General features: G+C 42.5%; 1 protein-coding gene across 3 annotated transcripts in view; it reads right to left on the bottom strand.

Moving 5' to 3' along the window:
* itga3b (integrin, alpha 3b) overlaps positions 1 to 21,397 on the bottom strand; it is a 45,813-nt gene extending 24,416 nt beyond the window's left edge. For all 3 annotated transcript variants that reach the window (XR_014570587.1, XR_014570588.1, XM_083787748.1), the window contains exon 1: positions 21,085 to 21,397. Coding sequence is in view for 1 of the 3 variants with exons in the window: in XM_083787748.1 (XP_083643874.1) it covers positions 21,085 to 21,260 (176 nt within the window). In the remaining 2 variants the exon portion in view is untranslated. The remainder of the gene's footprint in view (positions 1 to 21,084) is intronic.
* Positions 21,398 to 22,268: the final 871 nt, after the last annotated feature.

The raw sequence follows: 22,268 nt of genomic DNA, 5'->3' as shown, positions 1-22,268 counted from the left end.
TTACTCCCTCTACAAGGCTCTAGTCTGTGGTAGAACATAGCCTTTACTGTCAGCACAAGATTTATTAGCCCTTCTTTGTAGGTGGGGAGTGCACCTATTTGAAGTATAGGGGTCTTATGTCTAGCAGCGTTAGCTACTGTAACATGCTAAGTAAAAAAGAAATCAATATAGCAATCTATAATGCTTTGTTACGGTGCGATTGTGTCGAGCACAATTCAAGCAAACTGAGAATGTTTTTGCTTGGCTAATCAAGCGCCGACATAATTACTGGCACAGGAAAATAGGACAGCCAAGTAGCTTGAGGGTGTAGTATAGTGTATAGTGTATAATCCAGGTGGTAAGAGGATAATTTGGCCTGTAGGGCAGAACGCATGATGGGCATAATAGAGAGCACCAAAGTGACGTCAAAAGACACACGACCTGGGTTATAAAGGTATAGACATTTACAGTGTGTGTGTGTGTGTGTGTGTGTGTGTGTGTGTGTGTGTGTGTGTGTGTGTGTGTGTGTGTGTGTGTGTGAAAGAGTAGGAGTTGGAGTGACATGCAGCAAATCGAACTAGGAACACACTGTCAGGCATTAGATGTGGTATGGGTAAGTGAAAATGTCATTTTCAAGTGGAAAATTGCACACAAAAAAAAGAAGGTAAAAACTAGAAAAATGTGTTCCTCAGAGCACAGGTCTCCAACAGTGCAGTTAGCTTATTTTGGGCCAGCAAATTGCAGCAATGTTTCACGGCAATCGGACACTGCGTTCATGAATTGAGGCAATTTATTATATTATTATATATTATTATTATATATTTTCAAAACGGGCCACTCCTGCAAAACAAATCGGACATCCGTCGCGATCACATGACTATAGAGATAATGTGTACCGATTGCCGTGATATTTGGACTGTAATTAAAAAAAACTTGTTTAGCAAAAATCGGCCACCTGGTGGTGCTATTATAGACCGATGTGAGGCCTTGAGGGAGTGTGCATGCAAACTTTCATCCCGATCGGTCCAACAATGCCGGTGATTAGCTGACGGATGGATGGACACACGGACAGACAGGGACAGAAACATCTGCGCCTTTGGCCTGGTGGAGACAATTAGGCGTCAGATAAAAGACTAGGTTGCCTAGAGACGATGCAGCCAATCAGGACGATAGGTTGTCAGAACAGCCAATGAGAAACGTCTCAACTACAGCAACTGGGCGTGAAAGCACTGCAGAGAGAACATTGATCAGCTGTGCTTTAATACACAGCAGCTGGTAAAAACTAGAGATTTCCCGATTCTGTATCGCTATCGGAAAAGTATCGGATCGGCCCTCATTTGGTCGTATCGGATCATATCGGTATCGGCAAATATGCCACCGATCCGACACAGGGGTAAGGAATTGATACTATGGCAGGTAAATATAATGTTGGGGCATGTGGAGTTTGCTTTCAAGTTGCCCAAACTGCAAGTGCACATTTGAGTGAGGAGTCTGCTATTAACAACACCAGATAAAATAAGTCATTTTCTTTTATTTATTATTATAAATAGTATTCTCTGGTATCGGTATCGGCTAACACAGAAATTGTGGTATCAGGAAAAAAGTGTATCGGGACATTCATAGTAAAAACTACACCAAAACTACCCCAATTAAGCAACTGTCCATGAGTAAGTGTGCCAGAATAACACCAACTACCTCTCGTGAATCAACTGTAAGTTGTTCTAACTTGAAGACGGATCAAGGTTCTCACAAAGTAGGGAACTGCAGGTGCGGGTGATATGCTTGGTTAATATTTGCGAATGTGGAGGGAGGTATGACTAACAGGTTTATAATATTACACTGGGTGAGCCATACCTATACAGAGGCAGGAAGGGGTGTGTGGTGGGTTCTGATTAGAGATAGAGGAGACAGGCTCTACTGACCACACCGACACAGGCCTCAGTGTTTACTCATATACTGTACCCACACACACACACACACAGCTCGCTGATAAATGCCCCTATACTTCCTTAATACACACATGAGTGAGTCAGCTAGGGGCCAGGAAAAATCAACATTTGGCCTTCGCTGTGTCACAATGTATAAACCTGAACACAGAACAGACTCCGAAATCTCGATCTTCTTTCACTTGGGATTCGGTCAAGTGGGTTGGACCTATACCTCTTGTGTTCTTGCGTGCAATTATCACGTTACCATTTCCAAAGTCTTAACCATTAGGGATATCATTTCTGGCATGATATTATACCTCAGAAGCACAAAAATGTCCCAACCACAACTACATCGTTTGAATTACCTTGTCATGATGATTTAAGTTTATCGAGACAGACTTGTGTTGGCTCAGACATTTTTCAAATACTACTACATCAGAAGCACTCACCGGGTGGCTGGTGTAGCCGTCTGGGCAATCAAGTCCCCATCCTCAATGACCTTTGCTGCATGTCACCCCCCCCCCCCCTTCCTGTCAGTCTACTGTTAATCTATCAATAAAGGCAGAAAAAGACCCAAAACATTACTTTAAAAAAAGAACACCGGGGGCACTGACAATGTGCAGAAAATAAAGTGCATGTCTCCCTCACCTTCAAATATATTTTAGTGAACGACAAATGACACACCTTCTGTGTACAACACTTGCAAGGTCGGAGTTACAGACTGTGGAAGCATTCAAAGACTCTAGATGAGTGGCCTGGCTTAAAGGCATAGTTCCGATTTGTTTTAACTTTAACTGTATGAAATCTAGTGGTTGCAACTGTATTCATTGATTGCCTGAGTCCCGTGGTGGGAGTTCTGCTCTGGTTTTGGTGAAATATTAAGTAGTTCCGGTCATTTTGTGGGGGGCACTGGGGCCACGCATTAAAAGTAAATTAATCCAAAAAACTAACGTCATTTGTATTGTTGACCTATTTCTAAAATATTAGTGTAACCTTCGTTCATTTTTTACCCCTCTATCACACGGAACTAGGTTTTTTGTGTCCATATCACTACGACCAAAACATAGTTCCATGTGATAGAAGGGTCAAAGTTGAATGAAAGTTCAACTTTAGAAATAGGAATATTTTAGAATTAGGTCAACAATACAAATGACGCTAGTTTTGTGGATTCATTTACTTTTAATGCATGGCCCAAGTGCCCCCCACAAAATGACCGGAACTACTTAATATTCACCAAAACCAGAGCAGAACTCCCACCACAGGACTCAGGCAATCAATGAATACACTTGCAACCACTATATTAATGGCAAGTATTTCATACAGCTTAAGTTAAAAAAATCTGAACTATCCCTATAATAATGATGACTCAGTCGCATCTATCTCAACGATAGGAAGGAAACGGCCATGACCCAGCCAGGTAATTACTTTATCAATGGATCAATTACACAGAGGGTTGGAGTAGCTGTAGGACTGACAGATGTGTAAAGAGTCGAGGACATGCAGGACGTATGTGTGTACAGCTGGAGTGTCATCAGGACCTTCTGCTGTGTATTATATGTAAGACAAATACACAGAGAAAGTGCACGCAGGTGTGTGTGTGTGTGTGTGTTGGAATATGGAATACGTGTGGAATACATACTGGAATATGGAATACATGTAGGCTACAGTGATGTGCATGTCTCTCTCTGCCAGTCTGTTAAATCAGACATCATGACCATGACCACCCAAAGTGTTATTCAACTGTACACTCACACCAACTGACTCAAAACAAAGATTTAGACGGCTGGGAGAACAAGGCACCATTAGCATGGGGGATTATCCAGAGAGAGAGAGTGAGAGAGTGAGAGTGAGAGTGAGAGTGAGAGTGAGAGTGAGAGAGAGAGAGAGAGAGAGAGAAATGTACTGAAATAGAAATAAAGAGTAGATACATTCATTAAATTGACAAGCCAGTCTGAGAGAAAGAGACAGTGAGCCGGCTCTGAATGTCTTAGCAGCCCTTGAGAAACGGTCAAAGGAACGTTCTTCTCTCTGAACTTTGCACAACGAGAAAAGTAAACAACGCTTGTACAAGCGAGAGCCCCAGACTAATTGTGTCACTGCAAACTGGACCAAGGAGTAGTGGACTGGATTAGAGTCCAGCACTAATCACTGCTGATGAGGACAAGCTCTCAGGCAGACTGCATATTTAAACCAGATTTATACTCTTGTAGTATGACGGTGTCGCTGGCCCAGAATAACTGATGTAAATGCCAATGAGTTGTTCACTTGTCGAGCAGCTCTGTTTTTGCCATTAACGTGGCGGACTGTTTGACCTGATTCAGAAAACACTGTACTGCAAAGGTTCTTCAAATGCACCAGTTCTTCATATTATATGAAGAACTGGTGCATTTGAAGATAATTATCTACTGTTCATGTAAATGCCTAAACCCCAAATGTAAACTGCTTGAGCACATGCCAGAGAGCAAAGGTGAGGCAGGGTTTAGTCTCACCTGATTTGCACGCGCTGCAGAAGTTGCGGAACGATCTCTTAATGCTATATCGCTGGTGTGGAGACGCATGGGTCACCCATGTTTGTTGTGGCAACAAAATGATGACACCAGGTTTTTGATAGACACTGTTTTTACAAGTGTCATAGACTCAAAATAGGATGACATTCTGTGAAAATAGGCAGCTTTAGCCGCTTTACAGCTCACAACTTTATATCTTTTGAATTGTGACGTGACATTTGGTGTAGTAGACCGAAGAGAATAAATGAGGTGGCCAGGGATAGGCTGAGGGGTCCCTGGCACAAAACATTTTCAGAAGTGGGGGTCTGCAGCCAAATACATATGGGGGTCCAGGTCCATGGCACAAACATGTTTGAGAACTACTGATTTAGAAGGCATTTGTAGAGTCTGCCTCAGGTCTACAGTAAATGGGTTAAGAAAGAATCCTACTGTGTGGTTTTAATGCACCGCACAGAGCTCACTTATCAAAGCTGCTTGTGATAGCAAAGCCAACGAGGCCAAACAGAGCATGGCCCTGTCTTTCACACGCTGCTCCCTGCCTGCCCTTCATGTAACAATGTGTGCACTCCTACCACCCTGCTCATCACCTTCTCATAAACACACTGTCAAGGAGCTTGTCTCTGTGTGTGTGTGTGTGTGTGTGTGTGTGTGTGTGTGTGTGTGTGTGTGTGTGTGTGTGTGTGTGTGTGTGTGTGTGTGTGTGTCTGTGTGTGTGTGTGTGTGTGTGTGTGTGTGTGTGTGTGTGTGTGTCTGTGTGTGTGTGTGTGTGTGTGTGTGTGTGTGTGTGTGTGTGTGCGTGCGTGCCTGCGTGCGTGCCTGCGTGCGTGCCTGCGTGCGTGCGTGCCTGCGTGCGTGCGTGGGGGTGGCACTGGCGAGAAGTGAGGTGGAGGATGGGATGACAAGACATCCAGCAGCTGCATTCCAACTGTGGGGACATGTTGAAATTCGCCCCGCCAACGAGAGAGACAGAGAGAGAGAGAGGGAGAGACAGAGAGAGAGAGAGCTCATACACCGAGGCAGAGTTTAAGGTTGAACACTGCATTCTCTAGGTTTGGTGCTGCGAGGCGGGAGCCCTCAGTAGGGGATGAATACCGTTCATATGTACAGTATGTTGTTATGGTGATGATGAGAACATTGAGCACACACGATGAGTCACCTGAATGAATACCAATTTCATGCCTCATAAAGACTCTAATTAAACAAATGAAAGGTATTAAAGGTCAAAAGAGGAGCGAGAGAGAGAAGAAGAAGAGGAAAAGAGGAGAGGTACACTGTAAAGTTCTGAATAATGAGGATAAAATGGAAAAAGAGAGGTTGGAAAAGAGAACCACAACAGAAGTGGTTCTCAAAGAAGGGTCTAGGCCTTGAAGGGGTTCCAAATGGACCTTTACTGTAACAAGGAATATGGCCTTATGGACGACCTTGAAATGTTTTAAACGTTAAGCACCACTGCACTACATCGATCAACAACTAGCCAGACCAAGGCCAGGAGAGAAAGGACGAGAAGGGAAAGCGACACTCCAAGGTCTTGTTTTGGTAAACAGTTGTCGGTCTGTCTGTCTGTCTGTCTGTCTGTCCTATTAACCAAGGCAACGCAAGCAACCAGTCAATTCAAAATGAGTGAGCATAGCCACAATCTCTCTCTCATTCTCACTTCCTCCTACCCAACTCTCACCAAGTAAAGCAAGCAAGTTACCTGGGAAAACCTCCTTAAAAACATGTACTCTGCTCTGCACAAACCTTGAATGAGGCCATACTATTGCCTCTTTTTAGCCTGATGTTTGGTCTGAGCATACGTCTCGTATCTGATGGGCTTTTGCACGACTACTGCTGAGAGACAATGTGCAGAGCCAGTCAGTCGTGTCTGCAGGAGATGGCTGACGAGCCTCATTCGCTGTGCAAGCATGTCTATATGGGCCCAGTCTAAACAGCAGGGCGATAAGACGCACAGCACAGGTCTGTCAGACAGACAATAGCACAGTAAATTCCTGAGTTAATTTAACTCAAGTGAAGAAAATGACCTGCAACTTACAGGCTGTAAGGGTCTGACAGACAACAGCACAGTACAACTCTGGACTGGAAGTCGGAAGTAAAGTAAAGTCTGGAAACATGGAGAGAAAAACGAGAATATACAACAAGAAACGTTATATACCGGTATTACTCAATTTGCTATACATGTCTATGTATTGATTGCATAGGGCCTAAATGGAAACAAGACCGCAAGGACTTTTTTGGTGCTATCCCTTTGAGTGTTTGTACTCTGTTGCTGTTTTTACATTTATGTAAACTATTAAATCAATCAATCAAAACTCAATCAAAATGTAAGATCGAATTTAAGTGATAAAAAAAAACATGTAAGTTCAGATGTGCTGCCTATACTCTTGTTCTTATGCGTTTATGTGTAAGCAAACGTGCCTCAATGACTGCCTGTGCAAGCATGTGCCTGAAATGTCAACCGTGACACTAGTGACTGATCACCTACCCAGATAAGGCTATGGGCAGCCTGTTCGTCACAGGGTGTGGCAGGCAAGCAGCCCTCGGGGTATGAAAAAGTGGAGCCATAACCTAGTTTATGAGGTCTTTGCAGAGCTACAGTGAGTTTCACTAACAGCCATCCAACTCCATGGCGAAAAAACTCAGGAAGGAGACAGACACAGACACAGACACAGACACAGACACACACACAGACACACACACACACACACACACATTTCATACCTTAAACAACATCTAATTCTAACCTTAAATTACCTATTTCTGTTTTCCATTAATAGTCTAGTAGCCCATAGAGCCCCATTGTGAACCCGGACATGTTCAGTACACACAAGGTTTTATGTTAGAAATGTTGAGTATGGGTCCCCAGCATGTAGAAACTGTCGTATGCTAACTTGCATATGTTGAGCAATTTTCATAATTGGCATAATCTGTGACCATACCATTAACAACCTATAGAAGGCAAAATATTAAAAATTTCCTCATGCTTTATGTAGAATGTGACATGTCAAACTAGGGGGTTTTCATGATGCTGAATCCATTCCAAGCATTAGTTTTGCAACAAAAAAAAGCACTCATTGGTGTCACTTGCTGACAGTGACATCACATTTGTGATGACGGCAATGGCTGTTTTTAGCCCAATGAGTGACTTTTTGCTAAACTAATGCTTGGAATGGATTCAGCATCAGGAAAACCCCCTAGTTTGACACGTCACATGCTACATAAAGCATGAGGAGATTTTGAATATTTTGCCTTCTATAGATTGTTAATGGTATGGTCACATATTAATAAGGGCCTTTCTCGGCCCCACCCCTCTCCCATGTGTTTTAGGATCCAAGATGGCCACAGCACCAAGAGGGGGTGGGGCGGAGGTGAGCGGGCGGGGTCAACATATGCCCTTACTGAGCTACATTCAAGACACTTGCCTTGTGTCTGAACACAGCTTTGATGCATGTGTTCTGCTCCACTCCCCCCCATCAAACAAAATGTTTGGTCAAACCATATTGGCTTCCATTGGAAATGCATTGGAGCGGCCATTAAACACAGACACAAGACAAACACAAGACAGGTGTCTTGAATGACTGAATGCAGCCCAGTAAGGCCACCCCCTCCTGGTGCTGCGGCCATCTTGGATCCTAAACACATGGGAGAAGGGTGGGGCAGAGAAAGGCCATTGCTCAACATATGCAAGTTAGCATCCGGCAGTTTCCACATGCTGGGGACCCATACTAAACATTTATAACATAAAACGTTGGTGTACTCAACATGTCCGGGTTCACATTCTGGCTACTAGACTATAATGTGGAGAGTCTGGAGACAGAGCCAATAGGACAAAAAACAAACTCACACAGACACAGACACACACACATACATACACACACACAGACATACAGACATACACACACACACACACACACACACACCTGTGCTACTTCCTTGCAGTACTTCACTACGGTATAATTAAATTATGTTATGGGCAAACCATATCGATTCCAGGAAATACATTGCCACTTGACCCGATTAGACCTGCTAAGCGAATAGATGGGGATAATATTGAATGTGGGGACTCAATTTTGCAGATTCAATTAAGCATTAGTACTAGAGGGGACAAGGGGCGGAATCCATTTATGCTGTTATAATGGAGTAATGACTACTCTGAAAGAAGATGGGGCACTGGCTAATATGTTAGAGATGGTGTGTAAGAAGAGATACAGGGTCTTCTGTCTGGTCTTCTACTACAGCTCTTAGACAGGAAGCACACGTGACCGGTCACACGTGATTGTGTATGTCTGTGTCGTGTGTCCATGACTCCATGAGCTACCCGCCATCATTCATTCATGCCTTTCTCGTCTCAATACACACGTCTTTCAACAGCGCCATGCAATACCATAACTCATTGCGACACTATCATGAACTCACTTACTCACGTAATTTCAGCAAACACCAAACTGTAGCTTTCACGAAAGAATGTGTGGTCCGTGAGCACACACACACACACGCGCGTGCGCGCACACGCATGCACACACACACACACACACACACACACGGCTATCAGGCTATTATTTACCATTAACATGCCTTTGTTAACACATTCACTTTGTGTGTACCCACACATAGCTAGCAGATGAGTCCTGTGTGACGAGGGTCTGTGTGGTAAATCAACCTGCTGCTTGCGGACAAAGACACGCTCACAATATGACTCACAACACCTGCTGCCACAGTAATATCCGCAGTGTAACTCTCTCAACTGGACTGGTCAGGCAGGAGTCTGTGTGTGTGCCACTCAGAACCCTTATGAACACACTCCGTTTCTGAAACGGGGAGAGAGATGGGGGGGAAGACACACAGCAAAGGTCATCGGGATCCGGACTCGAACCCGCGGCACACTGTCAGGCTGGATTCCCAGCCTAGGTGCCCGGTCCTCTAGGCCTGCCTGGGCCCACATTCTATAAACGTATAGTGTTAATAATGTCGATAGACACTATTAATTGCTTTTAATGTTTCATTGTATTGATTGAATGCTATCAGTTATCTTTTTGTAGTTTGTTAATGCACTGCCGTTAAACCGAGTATGACACCTTATATATCAGTTTACAGACTGAATAGCATAGTACAGCCTAATGCAGCACAGGGCTAAGAGGCTATAGTACTGTAGCTGCTTAACCAGATCCATAGATAAGTAATTTAACACCATATGGATGCTAAGGATATGCATTATGCAAACGTTCCTTTTTCATAGAAGATGCATTGGTTCTTCACATTCATATTGAGCAAATGCCCGGAGGCCCGGCCATGAATTGATGACTTCCTCTTCCATGTTTGACAGCATTGCTTAGCCCCGTAATGGCACTTCAGAGTGATCATATCTACTCTGCTCTCTAGAGAGTAGAGATGATATGAGCGCTCCGAAGTACCATCACGAGGCTTAGCATTTCTATGTATGTAAATGTCCTTATACTTTCAAGTGTGTACCATTCATTACCATTAGTGAGTATAATCCTTTCCTTACCAAAGCTGAATGAGCACCAAATGAAAGGTGGTTTGTGGTGAACCATGGGCACACTTACCTACCATTTGTAGGCAATTCTGATGCTAATTTGTGGCTAAGCAATTTTTTCACTGACATTGATACATTGACACATAGGCCTACTGTAGCTACTGTACATGTTTTATCCTGTCATTCACAAAAGAAACACATTCACATTCCCGCCGTTGAGCTGATGCTTTTTTCCAGATAGAACAACCACCACTTTTTTTTCAAATGTGACGGCATTTTACCGATACCCTCAGAGGAACTTTATGTGTGCAACACAAATTTTACTGCCTACATTGCAAAACCCTGTGTCAGTTTAACTTGATAAAAACGTGGCTTCCTGTGAGATTAGGTTTGAGGTTGGGTTTTGGGCAGGGTGACTCATGAATGTAGGCCTGCTAGTACTTATGCACCCAAGAAGAACAAGTGGCATAAGTAAGTAAGTAAGTAAGTAGTAAGCCTGCGGCACTGCTAGGAAGAAAATGTAATGTAATGTAAAATGTAATAAAAATATATTGACACTTTTTTGCATTGACGATGCATCAGCTGATAACATTAAAATCGTCTGAGTGCTCGTCTGCTCGATAGTATATTAGGCTATAGTTAAAACAATGTCATAAGAAAAGCAGAAATCTATAGCTTCCTTGGTTATGTGAAATAAAATTACCATCATACTTAAATACATAAAAAAAAACATATATTCTGCCTTTCATTACACTTGGCAAGATGAGAGTTCTTGCCAAGTATACTGAATGGCCCATCCATCATTTTCAATACGTAAAAGAGAAGGCCTATGACGAAGATGACCAAAAAAAAGCACACAACAGAGAAGTATAAAGAGGGGATATTACACTACAGACTACAGTATACTACACAGATGAACTCAAAACATCTACATTTCAGCTACCTTTCTTCAGGCTTGAAGTAATGAGCTAAAGGCACGAGAAAGAGAGAGAGAGAGATATTTTGTTTGCTTTGCCCTCTCTCTTCTCCCAGCATTCTCTCCTGTGGAGAGTCTCTTTCACGTTGTGGCGCTGCTCAAACACTGTAGCAGTTTTCACAATGATGTCAGACATTTCAGACAGCAAACCGGGAACCAGAAAAGAGAAATGCAGGAAGTGAAATGCACACATCAATAAGATGAATGGTAATTCAGTCTCTGGGGGAGATTGTTTGGTTGACAGAGGAAATGAAGCAAGGGCTGCTTTGATTTCAACCAGATACCGTGTATCACAAGGGGAAATGATGTGGAACGGTGCCATTTATTTTTTCCAATACCATCCAACATCAGCCTGCACCTGCCCTTCGCGCACACAAACACACACACACACACACACAAATCCTCAGTGTTGTTTTTTTCCCTTTTTACTCTGAGAGTGTATAAACTGATCCAGAAATGAGTGTACAATGTTTCATATTTACAGGTGATTTTGGGTCCATTTTTACTATCTCAGCGTTAGATTAACACTAAGGATTATCCTGTACACAGAATACAAACACAATTTCTCTGGGGTATCTCGACTAGACAAACATCCTGTTTGCAGACCACCATCTGCCACCAGCGACACAGTGACAAGAGGGCAAACTCATTTAGAGCCTGTGTGACAGACTGGTAGGTCACCACATGATAGCACACTACATTAAATGTGTTCATTTAACTCTTGGCAGTTAAAAATTGATACATTAACACTGATGAGGTTATTGAGTGATAAACTAGCCCACAGTAAATCATCTTTCCTTAACTACAAAACGAATATGCTTTGTTGTATGATAGCGTCGAAGACCAAAAATGGCCAATCTACATAAGCTCACAACACATCAGTATGAAGTTTGTTGGTAATGCTGTGTCATTAACAACCAATAACATTTACCAATGTAGTGTTTTCATGCAGTGTAGAGAACTGTCACTAAACACCGAGTTAAACCGCAGCCAATGAAGACAGAGACGAAGTAAGATTTGACCATTTACTGTTGCTCTTCCTCATGACATGACGGTGAAAACTGCAAACATAACAACAATACAAACATTTTTGTTTGTTCTTAATTGACATCATTTCACAGTAAAAAGAAAGCAGGTGAGTAGCTAAATGACCTACACACACCAAGGCAATTAGCAGGATGCCCTACACCTGTGCACTCTAGGCTACTATGCTCTGCAAACAGCAGCAAACATTGTTAAATAAATAACTTTCCTCTTACAAATAAACATGTACACAAATTCACAAAGTTGTACAGAAAGTTAACTGAAATCAACACAACAACTTACAGCATTGCCTCTAAAATGCTTCCAAGTGGGTTAGATGGGATTCTAGGCTCACAGCTCTGAACAGCCTGTTCACAAAGAGTTTTCTAAATAAAATCACTGGTAACCGCCTTCAAAATAAAGTACTCAAAGCCCTTCTAAGGTAAACAGAAATTCAACCACGTACCATTAATTAATATACAGAAAAATAGAACATGTGCCTTAAAGGCAACACAACCAACATTTACCAACCAATAACATTTTAAGTCAAGTGGATGGGAGAATTCACACCAACTATTAAAAAAAAAATACAATGCTGGTGGCCCGGGCGGCTGGTGTAGCTTTCTGGGCACCTAGGCTGGTAAACTCGAACTCGCGTGTTGCGGGTTCGATTCCCGATCCCGACAACCGTTGCTGTGTGTCACCCCTCATCTCTCTAACCGTTTCCTGTCAGCCTACTTTCAATCAATCAATCAATAAAAGAGGCTGCCTGAACTCCCCCCCCCCCCCCCCAAATAATGGTGAACGATATAGCCCTTAACACCAAAATATTTGGACACGTGGTACGTGAGTATATATGCACAAGCATGCACACATGCACGCACAGCTGCTCTGTGTCTCGTTCCACATCTCTGGGTGCCCCAGGCCCCCAGCACCTCCCTAATCTTTACAAGGCAACAAAATCAGTGGCCCCCACGTTGAGCAAACCAACCCAGTGCACTTATACTCCACAGTCCACACACTTCCCTCGTAGAGCCATAAAATAGTGGAATTTACAATGCCCTGACATGATCTCATGCATTTTGACCCTTCTTGTTGCTACAGTGCAGTATGGGGAAAGGGTGGGGTGCAGGTGGGTCTGGTTCAGTGTGGCTATAGGCGCTGACAGCTGACATTCTGCTGACGAGTTTAAACAATGCGAGTATTTTTGGAAGGTACCATATTTTGTACTATAACGAGTCTCTCTTCAGCCTGTGGACTGTGTGTGGAGTGGACGCCCTGCTGCTATTATTAACACGGTTTTAACAATGTCCTGTTACAACCCACTGAAGCAGACAATTTCTTGTTATTGTCTTATCTACTTCATCTGTCTCTCTTTTTTACTATCGGTGTCAGTTTTAGGCTGTGCACTCTGACATAGAATACTGTCACTTATAATGGGGAAAACACCACAAAGCTACCTCATATGCACTTTTAAGGATAAAAAGTGTAAACCAATACCTCTGTGTTGCATGTCCTTAAAAGATGAAAAATGACATGCAGAGGCTGAAAGGTATTGAAGCATGTAGCTTCAATACCCGCCTCAATAAGCCCTGAGGTGCAACCAAACTAGCTTCTTTTGCATGCCGTTTCTGTTCATTTGTACAACTGGGCAGTTTGGGGGGCACAAAAGCATCCAGTCCAGGTTTGTTGAGATAGAACCGTCTTCACCGCGGGTACTTCCCAGTGAAAGCCCCGCCAGAGGGACTGTCCTCTGTAGGAGTCAGCAGGGTGCCTGTCCTTCATGCTGTGCTTCATTTCAACATGTTATTAGAACCTGCCATTCATTCCACTGCTACAACAGGCAAGTATGTTATGCCATCACCATCTGATTGATTGGATACAGGCAATATTAAATGCCAAACAGATTATGGCCAATCACCATGGATAACAAATGTAGTTTTATAGTACAAACTATATGAAAAGGCCTTGGGATATTCATTGCATTTAGAGTTGCAACTATTGATTATGTTCTTAATAATTATATCGATTACTTTTTCAATTACTCAAATAATTCACTTTGTATATTTAATTTGAATAGATAATGTATAGTTTAATCAATTAGGATGATTAAGCTTTGTTGTTGTACAACAGTGTCACACAAAAAATATAATAGTGACTAACAAAGAATACATTCTTAGGGAGAGGACAATTTATTTTTTGACATACCCAGACAGTTGAGTCATAAGAAGCAATATCACAAGCTCTTCTCAGAACTGACAAAGTATATTGAGTCATTCATATCATTCTCAGTGGAGTGAAGTCAGGTGTGCCTTGGGATTTTATGATAATCACACATTATTACTACAGTGTATATACAACTATATGAAAGAGACAGAATGTGTTATAGAGACTATCTTTTGCAAGGATATGAATACAGGACAGGTGTAGCTTGAAAATTTAACTAAATATACTGTGCATACTACATACATAGCAACAACAACCCAGAAATGGGTTCCAGTCTTGAAAGGTAAAAACCCCAAAACGGGTTTCCGTCCGAGGAAATGAGCTGAGCATTTCTTCATTTTTCCAAATGTTGTCAACAAATAAGTGTTATCAACAGGGAGCGATAGTTTCCCTTAGCTGACACTTTGCAGCATCAATATAGTAAGAGGAGAAACTAGCCTAATTTAGTGACAACAGCAATCAATATGACTTAAATCTAGTTAGCACCAGTACAGCTACAGCAACTGCCAGAGTCTCTGCACGAGTGCAAAGCAGGGCAGAATCTTAACATGCATAAAATGAGCATTGGAATTGAAATGAGTCTCCGTTAGTTTTTACTCATCAGTGCTCCCTTTGATTGTAGTTCACATCAGGGTATAATGGACAGTGCAGGACTCTTATCACAGTCTTGTCATTTTGCCATGACATTCATACTTTGATGGACCATCTTCAAAGACAACGACCACTACCATCTCTATGACGGAATGTTGGACCACAGCCACGGTCATCCATCCTTCTCATTTGCACTAAGTTGTACTCTAGTTCATATGACAAACATTAGTTCACTCAGCTATAGTGCAAAATGGCCTTTCATGGGCATAATTCCTGTCAGATGGACACCTCAAAATGTTTGTGTTGAAGATTTACCACAGAAAACATTTTTTGTACAACGAATAGTGAAAATAGACAAAAGAGACAAAGGTTTGCTATTTTCTCATTTAGAAAAGTTGTGGACAATGATTTGGTTTTTTTATGACAGTTTTTGCAAATTTCTGCCTAGAATGACATGCCCAAAATAGGGATGTCAGGTTTAAAGTTTTGTTTACGCACGCAAAAAAAGAATGAGATATGTGCCTTGTATACATGTTCCAACAGAATGCTGTATTCGGCTGTGTGTGCATGTCTATAAAATCCCAACCACCACTCAAATCTCCAACTTGCAGGAGAAGGGAAGGCCCCGTCAAATTAAATGGCTGAGTTTCACATCCTCAGGCCATAGCTTTCAGACAGAGGAGATGGCTGAAGAAGGAGCAGTAATGCTTTCCGTAATGCTATATGGATTTGGGAGGTAAAAATAAATCACCAGTAGGTTATTATTCAACACCTTTACAATATTCGACATTACCAAATTCCTTTTTTCCCAAATTAGTTTTAGTTATTGAAAATGTATCAAATTGCACCACGGTGCCCTTAGTTAGTATGCCATTTCCAACCCTGTTCCTTTCCTCTAACCTTAGCACCAATGCCTAAGAGGCCAGAGGAATCTATCTCTATACCAAATTAATGTAAAAATAGCAGATCTACAAGTGTCCTGTTGTGAGCTTCTAGATTGGCAATTTTAGCTAAATGTTTGCCCATTGTTGCCAAATATGACCTTCCCAGAAATAGTCACACTAGAGTTCATGTAGTTATGGCCTTATTATTGGACAAGTGTTCATAACTCTATATTGATGATGCCTGATTGATGGCTGAGTGTACTTGTCTGCACTTGTTCACGCCTCCACTCTTAGTGTATTTGGATTGTGTCATTCCAACATCCACATGTTCTGAAGGAGGTCTTGACTTGTACTAAGCCAATAAATTGATTGTGTTGGCATTACGTGATGCCTGGCGTCTTTACTATGAAATCAAATGAATTAAAAATTTAAAATATTCATAGGTCAGAGGACACGACTCTCTTAAAACCTTGACTATCTTGTTGAGAAATTGCCCATCTCATGAGAGTCTCTTTGGATTGAATGTTGGAGGGGTTTTCATAGGTGTGTGTGTCTCGCCCGAATTCTCCCTAAACTCCTAATTTTCTGCTTGTCCTGTCCCAACCTGCAACCTGGATGGTCTGTGTGCAGAGAAGGGTGAAACATTCCAGGCATACCACAGGGTCAGGGGCCTGGAAGAGCCAATAGATGCCCAGCTGACAGCCTGGTCCCGCCTCCCTGCTCCAATAGAGAACAAAAAAGGCCCTCAGAAGGGGCGGGGGGTCTCAGAGACCTTACATGGTTCATAGGAGGGAAAAGGGATGAAGAGAGGAGATGAATGCCCTGTACAAATTGGCCTCAGGTAGACGCCGGATGAGCAAGGTGCAGCTCTTCCCAACAATATGCACTGTCTGTTCCATAATTGCCAGTGGCCCCCCATTCCAAAAACAGTGTTTAGTGAAATACATTTTTTCACATCACTTCAACTGAGTCAAGATACACTTGGATAATTGACTACGACTTAAGAGGGTTAGAAAAGAGGGAAAAAAGGCATGGTTTTGTTTTATTGCACTGGTAACCCACTGTCTCAAGTTCTTTTATCCTAATGTCTGGCTGACTCATCATGCATGCACATGAGTTCCCACTTTAAACACTGCACATGTCAGTACTGGTTTATATTCCCAGTTCTCACATTTCTCAAATATTCACACCCTTGCATGCTCTGAAAATAAGAGAAATGTGTGTAATGAAGAGCTTTGCGGCTAGCCCTTGCTGTGGTGAAACGAGACAGATCCCGGAGTTACGAGAGAACCAAAACAACACAGATCACGCAGGCTATTGCTGTAAAATACTCAGACACTCTTTTCTCAGCACTGTCAATAATGGATAGTAGGTCTCATAAGCCTGTTGGCCTGCTGGGAGACATTATGTTAAGTGAACGGGTGACTTAACTTTAAGATAAGTGATCACTTCTGACAAATGGCCAGGGACTTCTCATCTTGCATAAAACTCAGACCCGTCTGAACTGAGTGGTTCTGGGTGGTGCGGGTCAAATCATCATGAATGCGGGCACCCGCGGGTCATTTCCCCCCCCCAAGATTAGCATCACTAATTCACAAACACACATTCACACACCGAAGGCACCAACCTGCACAACAGGAGCAATGTGTGTGCGCGAGATGCTGCTCAACAGTGCCATTCACTGGTATTAGCGTGGTGTTTCAGCTGTCCGTACTCAGACAGACAGACAGACAGAGAGACACACATACGGACAGACATTGCTGCGTAGTGCGTATAGGAGTGGCTAGCACCACTCAAAAATACTGAAGACAGACATTTTCCACTACACTCAAACAAAATTGATTTTTACAGCATACTATAGGCAATATTCCAAAGTAAAATGAGAAGTCTTGGCTTGTGACTGATAGGAGCAAGAGATGCTAATGGTAAGTGCATCTCTACACTCTTCCTTTTACAGGACCGATGGGTCCCCAGGCCTCTAGCCTCTTTACCACGGCCATGTGGTCCCCCTTCTAAGGTTGCAGTCTACAAACGGTGACACCATCCCTTCGGGGACGGTTCCCAGGATAGGCCATCGATCATATGTCAGCAGGACACCACCACTATCCCTTCCACCAGTTGGGGAAATCTAAAGCCACATGAATCTGCCACTTTGCAGAGATAATGGCTGCCAAGACTAATATGTGCTCCAAGATAAAGAAAGTTTATTAAGAAGTCACTGGTCATCGCTTCCTCTAGCAACAACATTCAGGAAGTAGGGAGGCTGGCTTTGCACTCTTTCCTGCGTAACTCTTCAAAGCATTTACTGGTGATGGGGCCACTTTCATCAAGGAAACAAATAAGGGAGGCAGGCAGCCAAATGACAACACTGTGGGATCACGGATGGGGAAGGATGAGGACACCACTTTAATTGGCTAAAGGAAATCCTAGACTGACGTAATTTGGAAGACCAGGAACTAGGAAGGCTTCTAACATAATACAAGCCTGAACATTAATCATCTCATCGCCCCTTAAAATAGCATTAGAATAAAGGTCTACTTCTATGTAAAGCTTTGCTACCAGTGTTAGTTAGTTTATTTTATTCATTATAACATGATGATTAAAAAAGGGGGTAAATACTTTTATATGGAAAGGAAGACAGAGGTCAAAATCAATTAAAACATGATGTGCAGGAAAGGCCAAAAAACCCAGAAGGGCTTGTCGAGTGGCCTTCCTAAAAGCTATCATTAACCTTAAATGAAGGTGTCAATGTGTTAACTCTGTGGGTCAGCAGTTATACATTTACTGTAGGTAAGAACAACCTGGAAGTGATACAAATGCAAACCAATGGAATGGAGTCACTTATTTGTGAAACACAAATCCAGTTCTGTCACAGTTGAAAGCAATAGCCTCAGGACACATAGAAAGTAGAATAGGCTACAGCACGTCACACAGCTTTCTATTGCATTCCTGTTGGCTGTAGAACACAGAACAGAATGTGTACATACAGTACTAGTTGTTTGTATTTGTTGATGTATGAATGTGTTAAATTTGTAAGCTATTTTGATGAATTGACATATGTACACATATTGTACATATATGTAAACAAGTCCCCAGGACATTTGTGTTATCCTTTTAGCCTAAATGTCTTACTTTACTGTACCTCCATGCTGTTTACATGCATGCCTAATACAGTAACTAATCAATCAATCAATCAATACAAAGGTAGCACAGATTGATGCAATAGGAGGGCATTAAGGCATGATTGTATAACTCTAAAATGAAATATTTCCCTCATGCTGTAGCAGCCCTGCTTGAAGATAGATTTTCTTATGGGTATATGATTCCTTTTACTGCCTGCACCACAGACTATCTGGCATCTGCAGGGTCTCACCTGACTGGCCCACCTGCAGCCATGACAAATGACAGTCCCCTAGGCATGTAAACCCACCCTCATAAGCCTGCCCTTGAGTCATGTATAACTTAAAAGTTTTTGGCAATTGTTTGCTGTAAGTAGGGTTGCCACCCGTCCCTTAAAATACAGAATCGTCCCTTATTTGAGAATGAAATGATGCGTCCCTTATTGAACCAATAAGGAACGCAGTTTGTTCCTTATTTTCCTAAATAGACCGACCCTACACGTCAACACTGAATTTAACAATAATGAACAAAACAAAACACAGGAAATATTAAAGTCAGCACAATTGTTCTAGCGGGAGGCACACACTACCTAAAGTAGCCTAAACCAGTGGTTCCCAAAGTGAGGTCCGGGGACCCCCAGGGGTCCTTGAGGGAGTTCCAGGGGGTCCCCAGCTAAATTATAGTTTGGAACCAAATGGACCCTTATGGGACTGTGACTCTGAGAGTGTATAAATGGAACCAAATGGACCATCAGAGTTAAATTAACATTGATTTTACAATATGAATTGGGGGTCCCAGAGATAGAAATGCCATTAAATGGGGGTCTGTATACTAATGCATGTCAAACTGGTACTTGAAATTAAATGGGTTGAGAATCACTGTGTAAAAATCTTCTCTTATGGGGGTCGCTGGCATATATTTTATAATGGGCTGCTGATGTTGTTATGCTCATTTGGAAAACAAAATTCTACTTCAAAAGTTGTGGATAGCATACCATAAACAATAAGTTGAAGGGAAACTTCAACTTATTGCTTCGACTTATTGCTTCAACGTATTGCTTCAACTTATTGCTTCAACGTATTGCTTCAACGTATTGTTTCAACGTATTGCTTCAACTTATTGCTTCAACGTATTGCTTCAACGTATTGCTTCAACTTATTGCTTCAACGTATTGCTTCAACGTATTGCTTCAACGTATTGCTTCAACTTATTGCTTCAACTTATCGCCGGCCTTGCCGCACACTCCTGCGCCGCAAGGCCGCGGCAGGCGTAATGAGTATCCCTTATTTCAAGATCTCAAAGGTGGCAACCCTAGGCTGTAAGTGTGATAATAGAATGGTCATTAGCTTATTATTGCTATCTGAAGCCAGTATTTATACATACCGTAGGCTAATAAATAGTCAAAGCAATAAATAAACAAAATAGGCAAACAGAATGTTGTAAGAAACTATAAGGGGGTACATATGAGGACAATCAGGACATATAAGTCAAATTAAAGCACACAGTCTACCCTACACTATACCCAACTGCAATTAGTTGTCACCAAAGTATTTATTATCAATACAAACTCAGGTTTGACAACAGGGTGTTGATCATGATTCATGCCTATTCGGCTCACTGCATGACTACAATTAATCTATTCATTTTCAACTCCAGCAACACAGGTAACGACTTCCGCACACTGAGAGCAGCCTACGTAGACGAATCCTGTTTCAAGGACTGCACACACTTGCAAGCCATTGTTAAGGACGGAGCGGACGGCTCCCTCTCATGTATATGTCTCTATCAGCTGTAGGTAGCTCGACATGCTGTGATTTATAAGAATAGGTTTTTAATAATGCAGATTGCAGATCATATATGGCAATTGGCAATATGGTAAAAGCCCCTCAGGACAAGGACAGGTTCGTTCAGTACAGTAGCCCATACTGCTGCCCCTATAACACTGTGCAGTAACAGCCTAACAGGTGGCTCTGAGGAAAACGTTGATGTAGGTCCGTCTATCGAAATATTCATTTAAAAAGTGGAAACTGAGCCCAAGACAAACTGGCACTGCAAAACACATTCCATGTAAATGAATGGACAGGTGTTGACAATGTGTCATCACCGTGTGCGGGTGCAAATGCATTTCAGTTGCTGTAATAATTAACTTTTATGTAGGTTCCTCGCGTTGTCAAGCGTAAAAGAAAGCCATGTTTGTCCGTTTATAATTTTAAGCTGCCTATATATAGTGTACCTTGTTTCATATTAAGCCAAGTAGCCAACATCTTTAAACTTTAACTGACAAAAAAAAGTGGGACATGGCTGAACAAGCGGGACAAGTAAGGCTGAGATGAGATCACCTGATGCACTGGTAACTTACAGGTATTTGGGTCCCTTCGTCTGTTTATGCAGGGCGACCGAGAGTCCAAAGAAACTTCCCTTCGTCGTCCCTTCTTTGATCACCGGGAACCGCACGTCAATATTAAATCCACTGCAGACCTGAGTCCCGAAAGAGACCGTCAAGAAGAATCCAAATAGCAACAGCCTTCGTGCCATGTTGGAGATTTTAGTTGCCTTCCCGACGCTCGCGGGGTCTGTGTGAGCTCCGCCGTGGCTCCGTCTCCCTCACTGCGGTCCAACAGGTAGACTTCACAATAAGCACCCCATTGAAACGTTAGAACGACCTTCCCCTCTCGCACTCTGTAGTGTAGTGTAGTGGTACTGCCTGTGCCTGTAGGTGTCGGTGCATGCCTCATGCTCTGTCTGTGGTGCTGCAGTGCTGTCCCCCGGCCGATCCCCCCCTGCCATGACCCTCTCCCTACTACACGCCCACACGAACAAGTGAAGTGGAGCTTCACAGGCTGCATTCAATAAAAAACCATGTCGCCTGAAGCCCGATATTCGGCGACTGACAGACACCGACACGGTTGTCGAGCACTTTCTCCAGGAAAGCTGCTATTAGTATTAAGGTGTGTGTGTGGGAGTTGGATGAATAATGGCGAAACATTCTCATTGCAACAATGTTTCATTGTACTGAGGTAGGCTACAAAACAAAGTGAACTATGATTGCACCTTACTGTGCAACTATAACAATATGTTTCATTGTAACAACGAATGTACAAAGTAATTATATGCTGTATAGCTCTGGATGGATTCAGAAGTTGTTGCATCCTTTAGTACAAAATAATACATTTTTGTATTGTTTAATTTCAGACATTTCACACACATCTGTGGCCGGTGACATTTTATTTCAGTAGAGTCTGCAGGTAACTTGCCAGGATACTTGGGAGTGCATGGGACTGTGTGCATTGCAGTAGGTTATTTTGCTCTTTCTAAATGAGTATATTGGCAGTGGCCTTGTGAGCCTCCTGACTCAACTCCTCAGGCCCAGCGTATTTGTTCTCAGCGTGCTCACATGAGCATTCCAATAAGAGCCACCGTCTACATCGCTCTATTGCGTGTCACTTAAATTTCTGGCCTCCAATGGGTGGTTCATTAAACCCTTAATCCCCTTAGAGAGGTCAAGGAATGGGCCAAAGAGGTTTTTAAATGTGTCCCCATCCC

This window comes from Protomyctophum parallelum, assembly GCF_964188405.1.
Source record: "Protomyctophum parallelum genome assembly, chromosome: 17".
Classification (NCBI taxonomy): domain Eukaryota; kingdom Metazoa; phylum Chordata; class Actinopteri; order Myctophiformes; family Myctophidae; genus Protomyctophum; species Protomyctophum parallelum.
Note: the sequence above shows the minus strand (reverse complement) of the source record. Positions and strands in the feature narration are given on the sequence as shown.